The sequence below is a fragment of the Nothoprocta perdicaria genome, unplaced genomic scaffold, assembly GCF_003342845.1.
Source record: "Nothoprocta perdicaria isolate Ctin4 unplaced genomic scaffold, notPer1 scaffold_35, whole genome shotgun sequence".
Lineage (NCBI taxonomy): Eukaryota > Metazoa > Chordata > Aves > Tinamiformes > Tinamidae > Nothoprocta > Nothoprocta perdicaria.
This window is the reverse complement of record NW_020455588.1, coordinates 954,023-977,066: the sequence shown is the minus strand read 5'-3', so window position 1 is coordinate 977,066 and position 23,044 is coordinate 954,023. Positions and strand designations below refer to the sequence as shown.

Sequence of the window (23,044 nt, the reverse complement as noted above, 5' to 3'; positions counted from 1 at the left end):
TGTTATGTATGAACTGGAGAAGCCCAGGGAGTAACATGTGGGCCCATGGCCACGTTAAGGTGGAACACGTGTGCAGACTGTATTCTTTATTTGAACTAAGCGTCGCTGCTCACCGCAACCCTTGTGGGTGGTTCATTTACAGCAGAGTGAATCTTGGCATCTGGTAGGAAATGGAAGGCAGACAGTTTGGGAGCATCAGCTGTGATTCATCCAGTGACCTCTCCAACTCCTGGAAACATAAGGACGCGTCTGTTTTCCTCTCTACTGCTATGTATCATTTTTTTGGAAAGATTTTTGTTGTGTCTCTCCATATAAATATACAGTTGTTCATTGTTAAAGTAATCTTGCTTTCCCTTTGTCTCTTAAACAATAGCTTTGCTGTTTATCTGATGCCTTTCCCAGACACCTTTTGGAGGCAGGAGGACGGGGATATAGACTTTCTTCAGTCTTGAATTAGCTAAAACTTGCCTTTTGAAATTGAGAACACAACCTATTCTCAAAACTCACTTCTTAGCAAAGTGTGGGTATCTGTTTCCTCCCAAGCCCTCTCTCTCATCATCACCATTCCACAGATGGTGATGATCTGAATTTTTTTCTCAGACTGCTAAATATATTTTGGGGTTTTATTTTTGTTTTTAGTTGGCTATTAGATATGCCAGGTATTACACATTTCATGCAATACTTATTCATTTAGCAGATGTGTCAAGATTGTCTGCCTTGCTGATAAACGGTCAAACATTTTGGAGGTGGGACCAGTCTGTAGCTTAACAGAATCTGTATTTAACTGAAACACATAAAATTTCTAGTCTTTCTGCCTTTGATAGAATATTTATAACAGCTTTTTTTATTAAGGTTTCAAAAAAAATATTGGGAACGCTCCCATCACTGGCCCACATCACCAGCAAAACATTCAAGAAATGGCACACAAACACCTTGGGTATAAGCAGGAATAGGACTGAGGCCTGTGATGTGAAAAACCCAACCTTAAGTCATTTTTGCAATACTGTTTTCAGAAGGTGAGTGTCAAGTAACAAGCTTGGTTGTGCTATTTATATTTACCATATTGCACTCTGTCGGACTTAGCTGTGGTGATACCTGGTATCTACTTCAGTCTCAAAAGCAGCTGTTACTGCTAGAGTATTTCTTGCTCCCTTCTTAGACGCTGCCCTTAAAAAAAAAAAAAAAAAAAAAAAAAGATAATTTAGTCTCCTTATTTTCCCAGTCATTCTTATAAGTTAAGTGGAAGAGGCTTGCATTTTTATACCCAAAGACTCTTGGTTTAATCCTTGCTAAGGGAAGGTAAGGGAAAATACAATGTGACCGTGCCTGAACATATATGAACATAGTTGTTAAATAACAAATAACATCATTCATAAACATTGAATTCACAAGAATTCAACACTAAAATAATGTAAATTTAGTGGTCTCTGTTGGACGGAGCCGCACCATACTTTGGTGACCATGAACCCAGTCTGCCACTTACAGAGCTGATTGAATCCTGATGGGTTTTGTTGTTTTAATGTAGCAAAATATTCAAATAAAATCTGTAGAGAGCCCATAGAAGGAGAGAGGAATGAAATTTATCATCCATTCAAACTTTCAAGGCCAAACTGTTAGTTGTTTACATTTTTTACCTTCCCCTTTCTGGCCCTCTCCTTTCTTTGATGTAATCTCTATTCCACTCAACTCAGGATGCAGCAACCAGTGTTACTGCCTTGACCCAGTATTCAGTCGCCTTTATTATTTTCTCTGAGTGCTCCCAGCAGCACATACTAGACCAAATTTTTGATGTGTGGTGTAGGCTTATAGATCCATTACTTTTGTTGCAGCGTTTTCTCCTCCAGTTCTGTCTGCTTTGCCACTGAGACTGCCTTGACTTTGTTACCTTTGATGTCCTCCTTCTGCAGCCTTCTTTCATGTTGCTTCATGTACCTGGGCTAGTCCTGTTATAGAGGTGGTCCAATTGCTGAAATCCTTCCTCAAAATCCATTTATTGAGGAGTTCTATGGTAATCCATATCCACGTATGTGCATCTCCATGTGCATAGCATGCAGACTAGTGATGACTATTCCATAAGCATAGATGAAATTATATTCCAAATGTAAGTACAATTTCCAATTTCTTGCTCAGATCACCTGTAGGGCTAAAGAGAGAGGCAGTTCTGAGATTTCAGTAACATGGATTTTCTTACGTTTGGTTAAAAAGATATTTCAGAAAATAATTTAAAAAATAATTTTGGTTAAAAGGTTAACCAGCTGCTTAAAAAGAATTTCAGGAAGATAGAATACTTTGTAAATACATCAGAATTTCTCTATTAAGGTTCAAATTTTGTTAAGTCACCTGAGCTAAAACCTTTAAAATCTTGTCCTCAGATACTCATGCTACAGAGAAATAATAATATTGAATTCCTCTTGCCCCTTTCACCTCTCCTTACTTTCTATCCTTGCCTTACATTTCATCTTTTTGGTTATATGACCAGAGTTTGCGTCTTTGGGGGGAAAAAAATCACTCTTTGGCCAGTTTTCAGCTTCTGTCACAAGTGTCTTTCCTTTCTCAGACCTTGCCCTGCAGGATGCTTTGAAGGTGTTCTACTTCTGCATGTCAGGAGATGAAGTGCTTCCATGTATGAGGAGCTTTTGTAGACGGATGGCCTCACCACTTTATTTGCAGAGAAAGCCCTCTCTGGTGGCTGTCTCCAGAGGCTCCTCTCTGGTGAGCGGAGGATGTGAGGTGGCTGCTGTCACTCCTTTCCTCTGGTGAGCAGATTCTAGCTTTTAGTGCATTTGGAGGTGTTCAAAACCTGCCTGGATGTCATCTGCAACGTGCTTGAGAAGCGAGGTTGGACCAGATGATCTCTGGAGGTCCCTTCCAACCTGTGTCGTCCAGTGACTCTGTGACTCTGGGTGCCCTGGATTCAAAGCATTTCTATTGCCCATTTCAAGGCATGATGTATTACAGGGAGAATGTTCTTTAATGAAAGGAGAGGGCACTTAATTGGTGGAGTCATTTCTAGTTCATTAGCCGTCAGTGGCTGGTGTAACTTCCCTTGCAATCAAGCTCATACACTGTTGCTGTCTTATCCAAGACAAACATTTGTGAAAGGAGTGAGGAAAATGCAGCAGTTGCTGAGGATAGCTTAGTATTTGTAAGGGGATCTGCTATATGGTGAGGGAGAAGGTGGCCAGTGGTTAGAAAAAGACCTGCAGCACCAAAGCAGGAGATGGTGCTGCAGAAGGAGCGAAGGAGGCTTGATTTCACCCCCTTGCATTTGATAGAAAGGTTAAAAAAAAAAAAAAAAAGGTTAAAGAAGTGTAGAGGGAAATGCAGGGAAAAGGGGCATGCAGTGAGGTGAAGTTATGAAGAGGAACCCACAAACTGTGAGCACATAAAGACAGGAAAAAGCAGGGAGCCTTACTGAAGGCAAACTGGACTTGGTAAAGGCTTAACTATAGGTTGTTGGGTTTTTGTGAGGACTGAAAAGTTGTTTTTGACTCTGCTGGTATTAAAGTGAATGGCAGAGAACCCTCGTTTGTAGAGTATTAGACTAGAACACCAAAAATTCTACCTCAGCAGTAACGTGGATTCAAATCTTCCACTTTTATTTGTCTTCAACGTTTCCACTCTTGCCTTGTGCTGTGAATATATGTGTATAGATTCAGACTTGTTCTGCAAATCTGGCTTTCTAGTCGAAGAATGTTTCCAGGGTAAGCCCCTCAGTTTTTATGGGGTTCATTAAATAAGGGTGCTGCAAATCTTAGGAAGACCTGGGGGAATTTATCTTTGCAAAAGTGTGTCTGTCCCAAATGTTACTGAAGCAAAGGGAAGAGCTGTGCATGGTCCTGCCTTGCAGGGAAGAATTGCTCTGTGCCATTGACAGTGAGCAACTGCAAGCAGGAGATCTGCCTTCCTTGTAACTCTGCAGTTCTGTTCTCCCCTATCTGCTTGTTTACAGCTCATAGAGCCTGAAAGAGAGTTTGTTTTGCTCTGATAGAAGGTAATTATAGCAGCCACCTTCAGGTAAATTGTTAAAAAGCTGTTCAGTTGTATTTCTCACTTTTTACTGCAGGAAAAAAGTGACTCAAATTTCTTGATTTCTTGAACTTAAAACTAATTTGACTTTCTCTGGTGTGAATGCTGAGGAGACTGATGAGAGGTTTGCAATGGGGAGTGTCCCAGTGAGGTCAATAGCAGCTGAAAGCCTTGAGCTTCTGCCCCGTCTGTAACTTTCCAGTAACAGGTTAGTTTAAAAACAAAAAAAAAAAAAAAGTAAAATTTGGCATTGAAACAGGAAATATGTGAACCTGTCACAGTAAGCAGTCTCAAAGGGCAAGCTGCTTTGCAGGAGCTAATTAACCTTAGGAAATAATTACACAAATATGCAAATGTTGTTTAGATAATTCCATGTGTTATCAACTCAGGTAGTCCATCATAACTGCAGACTTTGCAATGTCTAGGTGTTAGAATCTGGCATAGTTGATAAGGCTTTGGTTGCTGCATCACTTCAGCTTGGTATTTAACAATTAATGACTGTGATATTACATTAGTAAATTCAACTGTTTTTTTTGAATGCAACAGAGCATAACACTGTATTCACTGTATGCACACTGCTTATCTGTGTATTCCTAATGGCTTGAGTCATTAAAATGTTATATACCTTTCAATCCATACACTAGCAATATTGGAAAAGACAAACCCAAATCTGTGGTTTCTTACTGTTTTTTGTCCACACAATTTATTGCCCGAGCAGTTATCCACAATCTTTTTTTTTTTTTTTTTTTTTTTTTTTTTGGACTTTTACCATTGCAGACAGCATTTTTAAATTGCAAGTGAATTCTCTTACAGTCAAAACTTTCTTTGAAGTGGGAGAGATTAAGTGTGTCATTTTATTAATGTGCTATAGACTCTGAGACAATATATTAACAGGGTAGTGAGCCTTGTAGGCTTGACAGCGCTGAGGAAGATGCCAAAAAGGTAACAAAGAGAGAAATTTCTAAAGATGAGGCTTCAGAGATGTAGCAGAAAATGAAAAGAGGGTTTGGAGGGCAGGACTTTCCCCCTTGCTCTCATCCTTTTGCACTGGTGCTGTGTGAGAGGCCTGGCTCCGTGCGAGCCGGCCGTGCCCCTGAGGCCGGGCAGTCCCCTGCTCGCCTGGAAGCAGCATGGACAGCCTGTGCCAGCTGCACGTATGGCATTTGTGAGGAGCAGAGAGCGCCTTGCTGCGTGCCAGTTATTCCTGCTTGCAGGTCCCTTTGAAGCTGGGCCCAGCTGGTGTAGGTTAGAGCAGCGCAAGGCTTTGCTAACCTGTGCCAGAGCTTGAGTCAAGGCTGAGCAGATCAGAGCGCCGCGGCCTCCTTCCCGACTCTTACCTCAATCTGTTGCTTCAAGCAGCTCGCAGCTGCAGCAGAGGTTCTGGCGCGGGGATATTAAATGACTTCATCTAGATGAGAAACACGAATTTATTAATCCTTGTCATATAATTTCCATAGACTGTACTATCAAACTGTTTGATTGAACTGCTGATATTAAAAGGAAAAATTCCATATTAACCATTTATGATCGTTTTTCAGCAATAGCCATTTGCTTTAAAAAGTGAGGACTTCATAGTTATTAGTGTTTAAAAGACATTGGAAAAGAAAATGCCATTTGAAAAGGAAATGTATTTTCAAAGCACTGTTTTTGAATGCTTCTTTCTACCATGTGAAATAAATCTTCATTCTATTTACAAACATTAGATGATCATTTTTTTCATGGAGAAGCAGTAGTTTCCTCTAGCAGGAGTATCTTTACGAGTACTCCTGTGCACTATCATTAACTGATCCAGACTTAATGTGTGGCTGTTTATATTCCTTAGTAGTTTTATGGATGTGCGTTCTATAGCTAGTTCCTGAAATGTTTGCCTCCTCTGGCATGCAGGGAAAGGAATAAATATAACATAAGGAACCTAAAATACCTCTGAATTACTTCTGTTGAATGATTTTAACCACATTTATCTCTCAGGTAATCTTCAATGGAATTTGCTGCATGCGAGTATGACAGGTATTCAATATCTGGTAGTCTCTGTAGTGTTGGTAGCCACTGACAGCAAACAAGGTATATTCATTCTATTTTCATCTGCAAAAAGTACTAAAATTCAATAGTTATTAAGAAAAAGACATGGATGTCTTTTATCACTGAACTAAATGGCGAATCTTCTTGATATTATTCCATATAAAATAGAACTGTGTAAGATTTTTCATAGTGGGAACACATGCAAAGATTAAATCATTTGTGCCCACGGATGAGTATAAATTCTCAATGGACAATTTACTGCATTCTCCACCTGAACAAAGCAGAGTGCAGGTGTAGGAGTTCACCTTATCTGTAGCTATCAAACATTTACATGTTTTTTCAGGCTCCTCTGTTTTAGTTAAACATCACAGAGACGCCTTTTCACACCAACAGGGATCTTAATTTTTTTTACTTTTTTTTCTAATGATACATAGCAGAGAGTTTTGCAGAAATATCTTCTTTCATCTGAGTATGTTTTTTCGCATTTCAAATATTAAGATCAAGATGTGAAATATTCAAAGAACAAAATATGCTCCCTTCCCTGCGAGCAGGCTTCCTACAATTATTCAAACTTGCATGAGTCTGCAAAAATCTTTATTCAATGAGTCTCAGCATAATTTATAAGAAATAGGCCAAACTCAACATAAAATGCACTGAAGACCTCATTTCAAGTGGAAAGATTACAAAATCTGCTGCAGAAAAGTCAGTACAGACAAATGTAACCTAAAACCAAGTAACTACAGACAAGTTGAATGCCTTAGAAAAAGAAGATTAAAAAAAAAAAAAAGTGTTTTTCATAATCAGACTTTGGAAACAAAATTTTCCAAGATGGATGCCTCAGGATAGCTACCTAAAATGTATTTAGAGCTCTGAATAAATTATCAGATTTTCAGAGTGATGAAGACCCACAGCTGTTGACTTCAACACCTCTGAAAATCGAGCTACTTATTTAGGCATAGAATTATCGGCTTCAGATGACCAATTTGAAGCACTTGAAAATTTTAGTTCAGCTTTCCTAGCACCTTTCTAGCTCTTTCGCAAATGGGAATGCATTAAGGCTCAACTGCCTTCTGAGGTATGTAGCACGACTTCTCCATCCCTTTTTATGCAGCCGTAGCGATAATTATGTAAAGCATGACCAAGAGACCCCCACTTTAGCACATAATTTAGCAAGGAGGTATGTAAGTGCATTGCCTTTAGTTGCAATGAAAGGAAGCAACAGCTACCTGAGGCTGTCACCTTGCATATGAAAGCTGCGGTTTTCAGCATCATAACTTAAGCCAGACAGATGTGGCTAATCCCGGGGTCCTTAGGAAGCCAGCCTAATTCCAAATCCTAAAGCGACCTGCATTATTCTGCAGTCTGCTGTGCCCGTGCATGTAGCCAGCTGTTCCTTGTGTGGACACAGCATTGGCTGATTCCCCATCCAAGTTGTTTCAAATAGAAGCAAAGGAAAAAATTATGCAGATGCTACAAAGAGAGAGTTTTTCTTCTAAATGTGTATTACTTCTCCGACATTGCTTTCTGGCATGTGCACATCTTTTAGCTTTTTCAGAGTTTAGCAGAGTATATATGACAATACAGTTTATCCTGCCATTTTATACTATATATTTCACTGATAGTAAAAGAACTGGTGGTTCCAGTGTATATGTAACTTGCGTTAGTGCATTTCTTTTTGCTTTTTCTAAAGTCAAATTGAGTCTATAAACTAAACTGTGGAGCTGTACAGTTAACAATTTGGTTTGCTAGAGAACTGGTTACGCTTTAATTGGTGGAAGGTTTTTCTTGGACTGAATTTCTGAATTTTTTAGAGGCTTATTCCTGTTGTCTGAGTCTTCTGGAAATCCTAAGATTGTAGGCTTTCCCATCAGCATATGAAGTAATAAATATAAAAAAAAAAGAAGACAAGATGTTAACCAGAGGCAACCTCTCCTTTTTATCAGAACTAAATGCACCTCTATAAAAATTAAAAGAATGAATTGCAATCACTGGTAATTAAAAACAAGAATTGTCTGCATATTTGACTTGGAGCAATCTTTTAGTTAAACTCATCATTTAGCAAATATCCCTGTGTTTTAGTGTGTCTTTTCCGCAAGTATCCTAATTAAAATACATCCTTTTCCATAAGAAGCTTCAGTTTATGTTATTCTTCAGGTTTATCTTAGTCTGCTAATCATTTCCTGATGGAATTTCTCTTGAAAAACTTCCCTCTTTTCTTGGAAGAGGGAGGAATCTTCTGTTTCTACGGTCAAATTTCGGCACACAGTTCAAAGACAGAAAAGGAGCCCTCCCTCGCGTGGAGGTGATTTACAGGAGCTGCTATAGTGAGTTAACATTATGTTGTGTCTCGATGGAGAGCAGAATCTGCCCAGCATTAAGAACATCTTCTCTGCTTTGTAGCAAATTGGCTAAATGTGTTTTAATCGCTTCTGCTGTAGAGGAAAGACTCTCAAAAGCATGTAATTGTTTTAAAAGCTTTAGGTAGAGATCCACAAAGATTTGTTGGTATATACGTCTTATTTCGGAACCCGAGCATGAAAAGAAAAAGCCTAAATCTGCCAAGCCTTTTCCATTGGTTTCATACACCTATTAGATGTGTCTTAAATCCCTCAAATTATGTTTCAGAATAGCACTGAGGTACAGACTTGCTTCACTGTTTTTAATAAGGTTATCATAATTTATATACAGTGTAATTATCCTGTTTTGGTTGTTGGTCGCTCTGGCGGGTATGTACTCACTTCTCACCCAGGAAATGCGGCTTCTCTTGTCTGAGTCGCTGTCATCAAGGCACACCAAGTTAGTGGGTAGAGCGGAGGGGAAGGGGATGCAAATCCTGGGACTTCATTCCCTCAGAAACTCTTCCTGGCACGAGAGCTCTGGGGCTGGAAAGAGCTGCAGTGTTGTGTTACGCAGGTGTGAAATCTCGGTGTCACGCTGGGGCACAGGAGCGAAAGAGCATCTTATTCTTGTCATCTGAGACTTGGCACATTTGGAGTTAGAGCGTAGAAAGTCTGAGAAACGAGTGAAATGCAGGGGGAAATGGGGCTGTCTCATAGTTGCCAAGGGAATTAATGGCAGAGATGGGAGCGTGCGATTCAGATGTTTGAGACTGCACTAAAATCAACGTAAATCAGTCCAGGGGCTCTTCTCAATTGACTTGGGTTCCCAAATTCCTGTTTGCTAATGAAAAGTAGCGTTGCCCAAACTCCAGGACTCCAAAGTAATGGCTAATATGCAAGCAATCAAGAGGAGTTTAGTCTATGCTTTATCTTATAATCTACAGTCACAAGCTAGCAGTAAGGAATACTTCAAAAAGGAATTCCAACGTACGGAATTCTAACCTTTGGCATAGTCGCATTAGACAATATTCCATTGATGCATTGCAGCATATGAGCACAGGTAGAATATGCCCAAAAAAAAGTCAGGAGTTTGGAATTGCGTTCGTGTTCGCTTCTATCCTGTTATCATACAAAGCCCAGCTACTTTAAACAAATGATCAGTAAACAAATACTTGACAAAGAATTGTTGAAAAGAGGAAAACCAGAGTAGTGCCTTATAATTTTTTTTTGAATGCCTCTGCTAGGCTGAATTGCCAACATGGTATTTAGACAAAACTTTGCAGGTGCATAATTTTTGTTGTATTTATTAAAATAAGTACCAGGAACACAATAGTTTTACTGCCCTTTCTTTTATTTAGAGAAAAGAATCTATTCGTTTTTTGACACTGGAGAAAATTAATTTGAAGTTTGTTTTAAAAACATGTAAACATACAGGAGCACATTACCTTCAGATAGAACTGCCGGTTTTAAAAAGAAAACGTGTCACAAATGTAAATTTTTCTGCAGGATAATGGATCTCCTGAAGAACATGCAATTTATGTGTGGGACCATTTTATTTCCCAGTCAGCAGCAGAGAACGTGTTTTTTGTTGCTCACAGTTATGGTGGACTTGCATTCGTAGAGTTGGTAAGTGTGACTTCTCCATTGCCTTCTTTCCTAAAGTCTTTTGCAGATTTTCAAAATTCTTTTGTGATCACCTTCTTCAAACAGCAAGTTAGGAACAACTTTGACCAGTGGTCACATAGACAGAGCTATGGGAGGATTTCTTTACATTGTTTTTTTTCTCTTTTACTGATTTAGATGATAAGGCTCTAAACGTACGCTAACCTGAAAAAAAAAATGGTGCGGAAAAAAGCTCATTGGAGCTTCTTGTTCTAGGCTATTCACCTAAAGGTAGTTCTCTCTGGGCTTCTGCCCTGTGCTTATAGAGACTGGAGGTTAAGTTTGAGCAAAGTAAGAATAATTTTAATGCTAAGCAAATTTGTGTATGTATATTGGAATTTAGCATGAGGGGAAATGCGTGGGAAAGCAGCTTTTCAGCAGAGGCCTACGAAGTTGCTGGAAAGGCATTTTTCAATTTAGTAGGTGCTGGGTAAAACCTACTGTGATGTAAGTTTAGGAGAATTATGGTTGCCTGTAAAACTATGCTACTGCTGAGGAAGATGTTAGTCAGCCTTTCTGACTGTACTCTAGGAGGCAAAGATATTCCCCATATCTGGAATGCAAAGAAGTTGCCTCTTAATGCTCAATATATGCAGCTTGTCTCGTAGAACACACTGTGGTCTTCTCATTTAATTCTAAAATGCTGGTGTAATCAGGACATGCTTTATTGAAGAAACTTCCAAAAGTTCCACTTCTTGTGGAAACATAAATTTAAGGACTAACGACATCATGTTATAGACACAAGAATCAGCAGGCATATATTTACAACTTTTCTCTATAAAATACTACATTAGACTAAAAAACTGTAAAAGTGGTTACTGCTAAAAGGAAAGATGACTGCCTTTCTTAAGAAAAAAACTTGAATGAGAATTTTGTTTCTCTTCCTGTGCCACTTAGACAAGAAAAATCCAGAGCTGTGCAGCACTATGTTAAGATTTTAAGAGTTTTTATGTTTTGTTTTTAAAGTATTTCTATTTTGTAGATATTTAGGCCATTAGAATATGTATCGCATGTACAGACTTAGAAACTTGAAAGTGGTTTAGCTGGCTATTTTCCTCCGGTAGTTTCGTATCTGGTCATTAAATAGCCTCCACACTAAATTATTAAGAGACCAAATTTGTGACAATAAATAACTTGGTATAAGCAGAAATTCAGGCAACAAACAACTTTCTAAACTGGTTGCATTACACGTGACTGTTGTTCCTTTGGTGCAGTAGCGTGTGGGTAATATCTGTTCTTCTCTTTCCCAAGCAAGGATTTTCAGCTGCTCCATGTTTCAACTGAAGTTATTCTGGAGTGTCCTATTTTTTGAAACTGAAAGGTTAGGGAAATTTTGGTAGGCTTTGTAAAGCCATATTGTTTGGGTCACAGGACACCTGCAAATATATAAACTTAACATAAGAAGGCAGGAAGTACAAAATGAGCCTCGAGCCCTTTCTCACTTTTTCCTAAACAAAGTGCCTATTTGAAAGAGGTTTGGGGAGTTAGTGCACAGAGGTTTTCCATGGCATTCCCCTCAATGGCTTGAGATGGCATGGGTAACAGATGACCAATGTGTCATTCCCATTTTGCTTGTTTCTCTTGTCACACTGGTGGATATTTCTTCACTTTTGTTCTACTTTAATATGAAGCACACAGATGTTTCAGAACAAGACTTGACTTCTGACCTTGGGGCTTCTAGGGTCAGGGTGCTCAGGGCCTGTGAAATTATCACAAGCTGAGCTAAAGTTTTTATCCATCACAGGAAGTAAGCAGTAAGTAAGAAGTTAAAAAGGAGCTTTGTCAGAGAGACAAGATGGTCTCAGTAAGGGTCAGCTTCTGTAGTCTGCTATCTCTGCAGGAGATGCATGCATGAGAGGAAGAATATAATATATAACCATTGGCACATCACATATCTGTCAAGCAAAACCAGACCTGAGAAATATATCTAATGTATCCTGATTGTTTGGGGTTTTTTTTAAATCAAAGGATATTGTTAACACCTGTTTTTGGTAGAGGTAGTTTGATATTGGAGTTCCACCAAAAGCAGTTAAGAAAATAAGATTTACACTGAAGCAGAGGGAAGATACAATTGAAATGCATCTTGAGCTGTTGTATCCTGGTATTAATTTCAAAGATTTTATTTTGTTATAATCTCCTTTCTCTTAAGCTCTGTATCCATATGGCAGTTAGCAATTGCAAAGAGCTTGAAAAAATAAATATAGCATCTGATGGGCAATTACTGTCTTACAACAAGTACATATTCAATCACTTTCTCTCATGTTTTATGTGGGGGAGATCTTGAGGTTGATATAGCAACTATACCACCTCTACACTTGCTACACAAGAATTTTGGGTCAACTGATTCATAAAAATATACCTCACAAGAGTTACAGAGCCCCCTTGCACAGCTGTTCATTCTGAACCCATTCCTCTTCCAGGAGAGCAGTGGGAAGCATATGGCTTTAATTTGGAGAGTGGGGTTCTGCCTGGGCCTTTTGCCTTTGATTGTGGCTGCAGGGGAAATAAAGGAGGGGAAAAAAGCAAAAAAGTCAAAAAAAAAACCCCACCTGAAAACGCATGAGTTTTCATCAAACATCTTTTAAATTGTCTTTGTGCATTCAGTGCTGCTAGTTCTGCCTTGGCAGTTTGCAACCACCTAATCACCAGAGATCTCTAGTTCGTCACTTCTTCGTGGGGCAAAACCCCCTTCAAATAACTGAAAACTGCCAACTTTAATGTTGGGCAGAGAAAGGGGATATTAAACAAGGGCTGGTTCATGGTGGTTAGCAGGATCTCGGGCCATGAGCTTTGCAGAGCTCATTGCTGTCCCTTGAGCAGCGGTGGGAAGCCTTGAGCCTTACGAAGACACAATATGTCCAGGTGCTCCCTTGCTGGCACTTTTTAAAGGAGCTGGCACAGGAGAAGCAGCTCTGCTCTGATCTTCAGGTTTCCAAAATCCTATACCGGCGTGCACGTGGACATACATTGTGGTAGAAAACTCAGAGTGGTGAGGTAGTAGTTATAACCACACCTTGTGAAGTCGGAGGAGCATTTATACTTAGTCCTAACAGACCATTGGTGGCCAAACCTCCACTTGGTTTGGAATTTGGGCCGAGCCTGGAAACCAGAAGTATCAGGCTGTGATTTGGAAGACCCTTATTAAAAAAGCCACTTATACTTGAAAATGGTAGCCACGTTTATGCCCCAGCATCTAGCATTTTTATTGGTGCCTGCAGCTTTTGTGCCTGGTGGCATTTTTGCATGCCTGTAGTTGGGAGATACTAAGAAAAACAGAAAAACACAGAACTGAACCGAATGCACAGAAGAAGTTATCCTTTTGCTGCAATGTGGGCGCACAATTTCTGCACCTTCCGGGGTCATAGATGACTAGGGGAATAATTGAAAGTGATTGAACATGTGTGGGAAGTAAAGTTCCACCAATAAATGTAATTAGTTAGATTGTTTATAGCTCAAATTACAAATGCTAATCATAAACCTTATGCTAAAATGTATCTTAACATTTAGTAACTAAAACTTTGTGTAATTGTAGCTTGAAATTAAAAGCACAGCTAATAACATCTAAAAGTAAATTACTTTTTAAATACACAGCCCTAAAAATAGTTGTTGGGTCACTGTGTTCTGCTAATTTATGGTTTTGGAAAACTCAAAACATGATTCATGAACACATCTCAGCTTCTTGCTTCTGTTATCTCTTACAGAGCGTAGATGGGGATTTATTTTCAGATGCAGCTTGTGGTAGTTGATGGTTAATTGTGGAACTTGCCCAACTCCCAGCTTATAATAATTTTATGAAATTTAACAGAAAGTGAGAATTTCAAGTTGATAGAGTGAATTTTATATTTAGTTTATAGAAAATAAGTTTCTGGTACAACGCCTCCTTTGAGTTTTTCTGCCAATTTTTGTGGGTTTACAATTATTGTGCTTTAAAAAGAATGTTTTCCCTTGTGAGTGCCTGCATAAAGTGCCTTCACAGAAGAGAAAAGAATATATTGGAAAGAAATGCCTACCTGAGTCTCATGGCCCATCCACTGCAGATCAAGGTCTGCCTGCCTTTGAACGGGGAAAGAAAGATTGGTCCTAGGTTGTTGGGTGACATTTAGAACTACCTATGACTCTATTAAAAAAAAAAAAAAAAAAAAAAAAAAGTATGGTTACTACTAATTTTGAAGTCATGAGAAGAATTATTAAATCTAACTTTTCAAAAATTGTAAATGAGATGTTCAGAAACATGAAGTTATTTAAAATTTAAAAAAAAAAAGTGAGTTATTTTTCCTGTCTGCCTCTGGTATTTCTGAAACCCCACACTTCGCATTTTCAAGGGCTTCCTCACCCACTAATAAACTAGAAACATCCCCTTTTTTAAAAAAAAAAAACACCAAATATAGGAATCATGACAAAATTGTTAGAATTGGTAGTGGTGTCTCCAGCTTGCATCTCTTTACAAGTATGAAGCGGGGAAGTAATATAATTAAAATAATTAAATATAATTAAATCAGGAGATGGAAAGTAGGTTCATTGTCCTTGAATGGATGAAAAACTATTTCTTATAATCTTTATTGGCTCAGACGTTGAGTGTGGATATTGATAATTTGCTGAAAGTATAGGAAAGAAGTACATATGTTTATATATATATATATAAAATACACACACACACACACATATATATATAATCAGCTCTGTTAAAATTAGTGTCTTTAAGAGACACCGTCCAAACTGCTATACCTGCTGTAGCAACTTAATTGCATCAAAATCAACCAATTTTGTGCATTTAAAATCCTTCTAGATCCACCGTTTTGCGGCCTGCCCTGGCAGACCCTGGCACTGTGTAGTGTTGCCTTGTGCTGAGCCGGGCGAGAGCCTGGCCCTGGCCGGAGCTTGCAGGGGCCTTAGTAACAGCAGCGGTCAACAGCCAGCGGCCCAGCTTCTGGGGAGCCTCGCTGGCCGTAGCACTATTCCTGCTCGGTTGGACAAAATGCAGTTTTAGAGATTTGACGATTGTGCTGGGAACTTGTCATTAGCTTTTCATTAATTTCGCTTTCTGAAATTTCCGACTGAATGGTTTGTTATACGCAGCTTTAGAGTTAGAAATGTAAAAATTGCCTCTCGAAGTGATAAGCTTTTAGAGCGTGCTGTGGGTATGCCGCTCTCAATGCCCCTGCCCAGCCTAGTCAATTGAAATAGCTTTTCTGAGCTGTGGCAGAAGTTGATGTAGAGCCTGGAGCAGTTCTTGGGAGACTGCTGAAATCAGGAGCTGAGAAGCCCAACGTCGCAGTGACCCGGCGGAGCCCCTGCCCTGCTCACAGCACGGCAGGTTGGCCGCCAGCTGCCTGTGTTTGCAGGGATGGGAGCTAATATTGGGATTCGTTTTCAGGACAGCACTTCAGTTTGCACACGTGGTGGCTGTGGGATCTAATTTAAAAAGACCTCCATAGGTAACTCACAGGAGATGGATATCCTAAAGAAACAAGACACCACATTGTTGCGCTTCACATGTTTTTGTAACCATTGAGCCAAAAAATGAGTATATTCTTTAAATGTTGCATGTCCTAGATTAGAGGATAATGTAGGTGTTGGGGTGTAGGTGTTTTACATCCAGGCTTTGGCCTGATAATTTCATCTAACCACCTGTTTGAGGTCTCACCTCGTTCTACATTGGCAGCTTGTATCAGGAAACTCTTAAAGTGAAGAATTATTTACTTAGAAACGCTCAAATAAGTAAGTTTAAGAATAGGGGGAAAAAAAAAAGTGATCATAACAGATTCGAAAAGATTAATTCACGCAGGGATGTGGAGAGGTGAGAGGTGTCAGAGTGCCTGGGGGGAGAGAGCAGCCTGTTTTGCTGAGGTTGTTCACGTGCCATGGAGAGATATCTCACCTAGCTCAAACGCCACGATCAATACAGCCACAGAAGCAGTACACACACCCCGCAGGCTTATCAGTCTTAATAAGAACCTTGTAATCTGCTAATGCTGTTATATTAATTTCAGTGGCTTCTGGAAAAAAAAAAAATGGGTTCGATATCTCTGCTGTATGGCCTTGTGTTGCGCTACCGAAGCACACGTTAAAAAAAGCTCGGCTTGTTCAGCCTGCAAAGGGAATCTTAGAGGGATTGATAGTAAATACAACCGGAGAGTAAACAGCAGGGAGAACGAGCCAGTTAAGCCAAGAACAATGTTGGCACAGGGACAAATGGATTAAAACTGGTCATGAATACATTTAGATGGGAATTAGGTTTCTCACCGTTAGAACAGGAAGCCTTATTGGGGAGCAGGAAGACTGGGGCAAAAACCCTACCTAGCTTGACCCATATATGAAAAGAATTATGTGATTATTGACTGAGATGGTAGGGCCGTAATCTGTGTCCCTATGTGAAAGTGGGTATTTTCAGCAGCAAACAGTTGAACCAAGTTTGGATTAACTTTTTTGGAGACAGTACCTCTCAGGACTCCATATTCCTTCCATAGCCAAATTTTCTGCCTCCATCTCTAGAAGCATCAAATTTGAACAAAATCTGGATCAACCCCTAAATGCTAATGGTCATAGAGGTTTGTTTATTTTTCTCCTAATTTTCGGAAGCAGTGAATTTTTCTGCTAATGTGTTCTTGAAATCTACAAGCTTGAAGTAAGCAAGGAGGACAGCTTATTTCATTGTGAGTGATTACAGCAATAAGCAAATGAAATAATGGACTAACAAATTTATTTAAGTAGCTTAATATCCTCTATCAGAAGTAAATTGTTTACTGCGTTTTGTTTATACTGATGTATATGTATGTATATACTTGCCCATTTTAGCACAGAACAGATAAATATTTTGGGCCACTCTTGAGTTTTTGTATTTCAGCCTAAATAAATAAGCTGACAAGTATTCACTGGTATCATTATATCACTTGTTACTATTTATTATTGTTATCTACTTGCCTTGCGGTAGCAGTCACATAGTAGGGCCTTGTCTGGAAGGACTTACAGGATGAAAAAATTAGTTGAACAGGGAGGGACAGAGGAATGATGAGTGATTACCAAACAGAAGGACACAATTCAGGGTACCAAAGGCACATGCCTTTTTGTTGTTCTTTTAGTTTAAATGCTCCATACACATCCAGTTTCTTAGTTCTTCCTCAACCCTTCTCAGTCTTCCTGGGTGACAGCAGAGGATCCCTATGACCGAAGCAGGGCATCTGTCCCTTGGCTGCTCTGCCACTTCCAGAACAGGCCTGAGGCACTGTGCTCCACGCTGGAGTAAGCATCCCTACCCGTTACCATGCTCTAGACAACTTGCTCAGCCTCATTACGTTTTGCTTCCTCTTAATCATTTTCTGATTTAGGATCTCCTGCTTCAAAAAGTCGGCTCAGTCCATGGTCTGCAAGCTAGCAGCATGTATGCACTTTCCCAGGTCCCTTCAAAAGAAGGGCAGTGTTTCACGGCTCACAACTACATACTGTATGCTAATTGCTTGCGCCACCCATCGTTAATTAGCATCACGTGGGCCAGTTGATATTAATTTTCTAGTTTGACACCAAAATTGGACCGCTAATTGCAGAATGAATGAAGAATTGGAGCTGGGTAGAAGTTAGAGCTATTAGCGCACCAAATCCAGTTATTTGGAAATATATGTCTACATTGCATGGAATTTGGAGGTCTAAGGCAAAGTGGTTTCTGCATATCCCCATAGAGAGACGTTTCTAGATCCACATTATGTATGTTTATAATTTCTTTGCTTTATTTTAAATTCACACTACACTGTGAGCAGTTATGAAGGACTCTGCAATATTTAGTAATTGTTCTCATACTCCCATCTCTCTGTTGTCTTGCTGCCCAACTATATATAACTTGGTGTTCTCTCTTTTTCCTTTTCTACCTTGTATCCTCCTCTGAATATGCTACTATTTGTCTACATAAACCTCACAGTATATGAGTGAGAATTGAACTCCACATTTTAAGTGTAGTTACTGCAGTTAGCTCAAGAACTTCACTACCTTTGGTTTGCCTGTGCCAACTTTGCTCAACATCACCTTAACAGTACTTCTTTTCTTTTTTTTTTTTTTAAATTTGCTTTGAATTTGGCGCCTGCTGATGTTCATGGATCCCTTGTAGTATTTCAGTATCCTCAATTTCCCTTTCTCCACTTGTATGGAATGTGGTAGATGCATTTTCCCAACAATGTTGTCTCACGTTCTTCCAAACTAAATCTAGTTGCATTCTGGCCTGTGTTACACAAGACAACAAATTAGATTGTCACAGGGATCCCTTTTGTGCTACAGGTCTGTGAATCTCAGAAGCTCGTTTCGTATTTTTTTCATGCCTTACTTCTCTTGGCAGTTTCTCCCTATTTAATGTCACCTGCAAATTTAATTAATTCCAGATCATTAATGAAGGTGTTAAATAAAAGCATATTTGGCATCCATCCCTGTATCTGACTAGAAACTTCCTTCTGGCTCAGTAAATTCCTTTTTATTAGTATCCTTTCCTGCATTAATTTAATTGTTTTAAATTCTGTGAGACGATATACTTACTAGTCAGTTTGAGTTTATTTTGCCTTTCAAATTCTATCTTTAAAAAGACCCTGAAAGCCGAAGCATAGAGCTATGTTCAAAGAATGTTCAAGAGCTTCTTCACTGTGAGGGTGCCAGAGCCCTGGCACAGGCTGCCCAGGGAGGCTGTGGAGTCTCCTTCTCTGGAGGTCTTCCAAACCCGCCTGGATGCCAGCCTGTGCTCTAAGTGTCCCTGCAGGAGCAGGGGGGTTGGACTAGATGATCTCTAGAGGTCCCTTCTGACCTCAGCCATCCTGTGATTCTGTGTGTGATTCTGTGAATGTGTCGCTAGTCCTTTCAATTGTGGACATTAACTTCAGCACTTGAATCTATCAAAGCTAATGCAACAACGTCTGTGTGAAACAATCCCTGGAGAAGTACAGTGCATATCCAGACAGTGCTCTCCAAGACCTAGGGCAAACCAGTAAATTGTGTAGCAGGAATGGATGTGATCCTCCCCAACCAAACCAGTAGCATCCTGCTTCCTGAGATGAGGTCTGAGGTCTCACTGCTGGCCCAGTCTCTCCCTAAGGGCAAAGTGAGGAGAAGATGGCTTCATACGGTGCCTTTGCCTTTCCCCAACACACTGGGTGACATTTCAGCTTCATCAGCAGCTTCCCGCTTCTGCCTGGTGCTGAGCCTGCAGTGGTGGCTGAGCACAGGGTGGCCTTTGAGCTGCTGCTGCTGCTCGTGACGGTGTTGGAGGTGTCACATTCACTTGCGCACAACTTGTCACGGAGTTGCCACCAAATTTTGAAAATACTAAGACGGCCGTAGCAAGTTTAGTTACTCTTTTCCTTGATGTCTTGTGGGTGTGTGGCCCTTGCCTGGCTGATTGTTAGGAACTCAGGTTGGCTTAGTATTGTCTGACCTACTGATCTCCATCGTGTCTGGATAAGGAAAATTCCTTACCGGTTGGCCACAGTTCTTCTCAAAAAATAATTGTAATCTCTAGCTGTGCACCTCTTATTGTGCACCTCTTTTCTGTCTGAATGATTTCACCCTCATCAGGGCTCTTTCAAATGTCAGGGCAATCTATTGACCATAAAGAAATTTTAGCAAATCTACCTGTTTCTAGCACATACATCTTTCTTCTGTGGTGATCACCTTTCACTCTTCCTCATCCTCTGCAGATCTCTTTTCTCTGGAGATCCTCTCCCTCTAAGTCTTTAGAGTGACATTTAATGTGTGTAAGTGTGGTGATAATGACTATAAATGGTCAGGCATTGGACTGACTCACATAGCATGATTACTATTTATTTTTCATCAGGTGCAATACGAAAAAAATCCCAGAGTTTTATTTAACTTTATAGGTCATGTTTCTTAATTTGCTTGAAATTAGTTTGGAGAACAGTTTAACTTAGTTTAACAGGCTAAGATTATATAACGTGTGACATCATCCATCTAAAATGATTGCGTTATTTTTAAAATGTATATATAAACATTTGCAAAGAAGAAAATGAGAAGTTTTGAATTTGTTTAGATGAGGAAGAACCAAGAAAAATCACACATATTATTCCCCAACAGGTTTTGCAGTGCATATAGATTTTATCTGAAATATTTGATTGGTTTAGATTCTGACTTTATTAAGGTGAAAAAAACCCACTTTAAAAAAGGGAAGTTGTCTTACTGTTATTTCATCCTTTTTCATATTTCTCTGACATGATCTTATGCCAACAGGACTACACAAGTGTATTGTGTTACTGTTAATTTAAATGTTAATTATGGTGAAAAGTATATGTATGGCTTTTGTATGGAACAGTAGAGATTTTATAAGACTTTAAGACCCGGTTTAGTGAATCAGCCAAGGGAACTCCAAGGGAACTGCAAGTTAATAATATATTAGACATTGCAAATCCACATGGAGTAAAAGGAATCCAAACATACTTCGGGTGAAGAGAACTCTAAAACTATGGTAGCATAAGAAGCAGCTGAAATCTGCATTTTATCCTAGAACTTTCTTTAATCTAGTGAAGATGTGCTACATAGTTCTTTCAGTATATTAGTAAAGTATTTGAATATTAATAATAGCATGACTACCACTGTTTAAATGTTAAAATAATCCTATTTAAAGGCTTTACTTGAATGTGATATTAAAGGAAAATATATAAGTAGCTTTTGCACATGTATTCGCTCGGAAAAAAAAGATGTATGTTTAAAGCTGCAGAACTAAACTGAGATTTTAATATAAGATCCCAGAAAGTGGAAGTAAATTTTCTCATAAATACACCAAAAATAGCTTAGTTATTTTTCTGTTTCTTCCACCTTCCAAGGCAAATCAAATGTATTAATAAATCTCGACTGTGTGGTATCAAGACACGAATTGCATGAGGTTCTTACGAGTTTGATTAAGCCAAGCCGCTTTCTTTGCTTTATTTATGTCTGGCTTATATGCTGCACTGCTGTGGTGAGAGTAGCCTTATACTTGTATGCTAAGCAGTTAAGAGGTGGTAGTGATGGTAAAAGCAGAGATTCTTCAGCGGAAAAGTTTTGGTAGGCTTTTTTGGCTTGTTCCTTCATCCTCCTCCCTCCTCTCCCCACTCTCTTCCCAAGAACAGAAGATGAATAATGTTTAGGAAATCTTTTTTTTTTTTTTTTTTAACGCATCTCTGTAGGAAGATTTATTATTTTAGCATTTTTTAACTTGGTTGTCAAGCTGTTGGCGTGCCTCTATGGTCCTGTGGTCATGAATATTGCTTTGTGTATCTTACCAAGTTTTATTTCAATTTGCAAGTGTTTTTGAAGTACTAATATTATATCTGTCAGCTGCTTTGCTTAGAAGCATAGTATTTTCTTGAATTCCTTTAAGGTATAGTCTAATAGAGTTGAGGAGAGAGAGATACATAATTGCTATATTCTTTGACAGAGTAAATTTCAATCAACAGGATGATGATAGTGATGTTAGAGCTCTGCTATTGTAGTTCTTGTAAACGATAAACCTTTTATTTTTCTACATGGCTGAATACTTTCCTGAGGAGTTTAGAAAAAATATCAATATAACAACACAAAAACCCAGCCAACCCCCTCGTGCTTCTTACCCTGTCAACTCGCAAAGGCTGGCACACAACTTTCACCATCTTAGCGGCTGCTAAAATACATAAATGAGATTCTCCCCAACTTAAACTAGTTATTAGCCTAACAGCAGTCTCTCTCCTTAATTCCCTTCTTCACTGCCATGGTGGGCAACCCTGGAAGACGCTTTTTTAAACCAGCTGTTGGGGTGCAAAAAAAAAAAACTCAGCCTAGTTTAAGAGTTCACTGGAAGGGATAAGGGATTCATCATTATATATTTACTGTCTGCAGCGGATATAGCTGTGAGGTTTTTCAGCTGCCATTGATCTATTGCGCATGTTCCCTCGCCGGGCTGCAGGACGTGCCTCTATTTGCATAAGGCCCTGGGCAAGGTTCTTTCTTGCATTGATTGGCCTGTCCAAGGGAGCCTGATGTGCTCTCGCATTGATCACTGTGTCTTTTCTGGGAAGACAGTGTTACACTGAGTTCAGCTCAAACATTCTAGGCAGAAGGTAAAACTTTCCTGCAGATGTCTCAATTTTATTCACGTGTTCCTTTGAGTATAGGCCTTTTTCTTTATTTCTTTTTTTTTCTGGGATAAATATCTTTTTTGTTGTTGTTTTTCCTTTTTTTTTTCTTTTTTTTTTTTTTTTTTTTTTTTTTTTTTTTTATTTGGATGTGTTTCTGCAGTTCTAGTGCAGTAGAGACTGGAATGTTTTGAAAAGTTATGTTGAATAAAATTGCCATTATGTAGATCACTTATTCTGTGCTATTTTTTAAAAAAAACAATGGCTGTAATTTCCAGCAAAAATCAAGACTACTCTCTCCTCAAAGAGTTAGCAATTAGAAATGGAAATTTAATCTAAAACTGTCTGTGTCGGGATCTTTGCTTAGATTAACATTATTAGTTTGTAACGTGTGTGGTTTTGTACAACCTTACAAAAGTGCTCAAAAAAATGACATCTTCAGAATAAAACTGTAGTGAGATTTGGGGTGTCTTTGCTGTTGTGCTTCCAAGTAAATCATGTAGATAATATTAAACTGCTAAATAGACTGATGATTGATCAGCTCCGTGTTGATCAGAGAAGACAAATACTCTCTGTAGCGTCCTGGTGGTTACAGCAGTGCTATGTACCTGGCTGACTTTCAAAACACAGCTTGGAAAGCCAGGCTCTTGACTCTGCCTTGCAAAGGACAGAGCCTTTAAATGTGTTCTGCATTAACGATCAATAGTCAGTAGCTGGTAAATCCACGTTTGGAATTTCTCATGTGTTTGTCTACATGTCTCATTATGGGAAAGATGCCCCTCGTTGTAGTCTGTCGAATGCATTTCTGGGGTAAGAGGAGGATTCCACTCGTTCTTTTTCCTGTAGGTTCAAGTGAAATTCGGCTATACCTGAAGGGCAGAATTTCATTTTTAGCATATACCTTTACCAAGCTTTGAGATAGCT

General features: G+C 39.2%; 1 protein-coding gene across 1 annotated transcript in view; it reads left to right on the top strand.

Moving 5' to 3' along the window:
• Positions 1–23,044, top strand: part of FAM172A (family with sequence similarity 172 member A) — a 141,154-nt gene that overhangs the window by 25,632 nt on the left and 92,478 nt on the right. Inside the window, exon 4 of the mRNA XM_026044093.1 lies at positions 9,894–10,013. Within this exon, the coding sequence (XP_025899878.1) occupies positions 9,894–10,013 (120 nt within the window). The remainder of the gene's footprint in view (positions 1–9,893; positions 10,014–23,044) is intronic.